Source organism: Elephantulus edwardii, unplaced genomic scaffold, assembly GCF_000299155.1.
Source record: "Elephantulus edwardii isolate Elephantulus edwardi_28Jun2011 unplaced genomic scaffold, EleEdw1.0 scaffold00122, whole genome shotgun sequence".
Lineage (NCBI taxonomy): Eukaryota > Metazoa > Chordata > Mammalia > Macroscelidea > Macroscelididae > Elephantulus > Elephantulus edwardii.
Genome location: NW_006399872.1, coordinates 8732780 through 8735186, shown reverse-complemented (window position 1 = coordinate 8735186; position 2407 = coordinate 8732780). Strand labels below are relative to the sequence as shown.

Here is a 2407-nt window from a genome sequence, read left to right as displayed (position 1 = left end):
GAATGAGAAACCAAAATCTCTGTAAATGTCCATTAAAACTAATAAAATTTAATAGTAATTTTTTTAAAGCCCTCAAGAAATTAAAAAAAAAAAAAAGAAACCAGAGGGAGGGTTGGACACTTGGACTACATGTGAGAAAACAAAAAAGTTGAAGCTCTTCAAAAGAGCAAGACTGGGAATTGATGCTCACCTGTGAGTTGCCTGTCTCCGCCACCTTCTGCCTGCAAATAGGCCAGGTCAGGATGCACTAAAAGTCCAGGATTGTAGCCTCGTATACATGCGTCTTTCATTCGTGCTTCCAGTGTCTCATAAACTTTTTTCTTTGTGACATGAAGTATACCCAGGTTTGCAAAGCTGCAGGGAAAAAGACAGCAATACAATCCCACCAAAAGTCAGAAAGGCAACAATTAGAGAGTCTGGCTTCCTCTAAAAAAGGGGGATTTTTAAAAAGATACACAGGTCCTCAAATCCCTTATCCAAATCCTTTAGAGTTAGCTAGATACATTTCAGAACTCAGACTTCATTTGATATTAAAAAGGCAACACAGGATATAAAGTGCAAATTATGTAATATTCTCCACAGGTCTCAGTAACACACTATTATCAAACATGAATATTTCTGTGGTGAAACATAAAACAAGACTCACCATATGAAAGAATGACAATAAACAGTTTTATATCTCTTCAAATTGGGTTTTGCTACCAAATGAGTTTTTGGTAAACTTAAGTATATGGTTTTCGGAGCTAATGAGATTTCAGAATTGTAATTAAGAGAATGTGGGCATAAATATGTAGAGCCTAGGAAGAAAGCTGTACCCTGCATCCATTCTAAAATATTTTATATAAGAGTTGTATAAAACACATTTTTAATTACAAATACTAAAAATACGTATCCAAGAGGAATATCACTTTAGAAAAATTTTTTGCATCTGGATTATTGGGCATCCTGGAATTACCATTTACCTGGAATTCCATTACCTCTAAGATTGAAACTGTTTAATAATTGGGAATTCTAATCTAATTCACCATACACTCAGGCCTGAGGGCATAGATGTAATCAGGGATGGAGAATCTTATTGTGAGAATGCTACAGAGAACGCGGCAAGCTGAATAATAATAATATAGCAATTAAAATAATTTTAAAAAAAATATGGTACACTTCTTGCTGATCTTCTCTGTATCGTTCCAATTTTAGTATATGTGCTGCCGAAGCGAGCACAGAATTTTTAAGACAAAGTAGAAAATGCTCTAGCCATTAATTTTCCCAAACAAGGTACATAAAACAAAAGTGCATATTCCATAAGTGCAATACAACAAACAAACAAAAAAGCATTTTACCAAAGAGACTCATTTATTCAACAAATACTAATTAAGCTCAGTAAGGAGCTGTGCTGCCAACCCAAAAGCATAAGGTTCAAATCCACTAGCTGTTTAATAGGAAAAAGGCGGGCAGGCATTCTCCTCCCATGTAATTTACTGTCTCTGAAAACCCCCTGGAGGGTCAGCTATGGGTGGGTTCTGGCTCGATGGTACGAAACAATAGACAGTGCCAAGGAGTCTCTAAGGGGCTTTTGTCAGCATTTAAAGAATCTCTAACGCTAAAGGTTTCATATGTTAGTGCAATAATAGAGAAGAAACAAAGACGGAATACAGTATACGTTCTCACTTATTTGCCATTGAATTGGAATGGATTCATAGTTGACTGTCCAGATTTTGAGGCTGTTAAGTTGGACTGAATGAAAATGTTCATTGTCCCTCAGAGCTGGTGGTGGACTTGAACTTCCAGAGACGCACACTTGGTCTTTGAGTTAGCAGCACAACTCCCAACAGACTTCTCCACTAGAGCTCTCTTTCATGTTGTTGTGTGCTGTAGAGTTGGAATGGAACCACAGCTGACTCTCCAGCAGGTCTTCAGAGGCAGTAATCCATGACATGAGAGGAGATTTTTCCATTCTCTCCCAAAGCAGCTGGTGGATTTGATCCATGTACCTTTGGGACTGCAGTGCAGCTTCTTACCACTAGACCACAGGTCACTCCTTTTCACATATACAGTCTCATTTAATCCTTGTGAGAAAAGCATATATATGCTTTTATATTATTTTCATATTTTATAATTCTATTTTATAACATATATAGTGTAATATTATATATATGTGAGAAAAGCATATATATGCTTTTATATTATTTTCATATTTTATAATTCTATTTTATAACATATATAGTGTAATATATAATATAATATAAAATATAATATAATATAATATAATATAATATAATATAATATAATATAATATAATATAATATAATATAATATAATTAATATATTCTCCTTAAACATAGATTGCATCTCAATGTCAAGGAAACAGATATTCTTACCACATGACTGATAGGCAACATCATGATATATG

General features: G+C 34.4%; 1 protein-coding gene across 1 annotated transcript in view; it reads right to left on the bottom strand.

Moving 5' to 3' along the window:
* Positions 1-2407, bottom strand: part of NFKB1 (nuclear factor of kappa light polypeptide gene enhancer in B-cells 1) — a 150628-nt gene that overhangs the window by 59781 nt on the left and 88440 nt on the right. Inside the window, 1 exon segment of the mRNA XM_006893113.1 lies at positions 191-354. Coding sequence (XP_006893175.1) covers positions 191-354 — 164 coding nt within the window.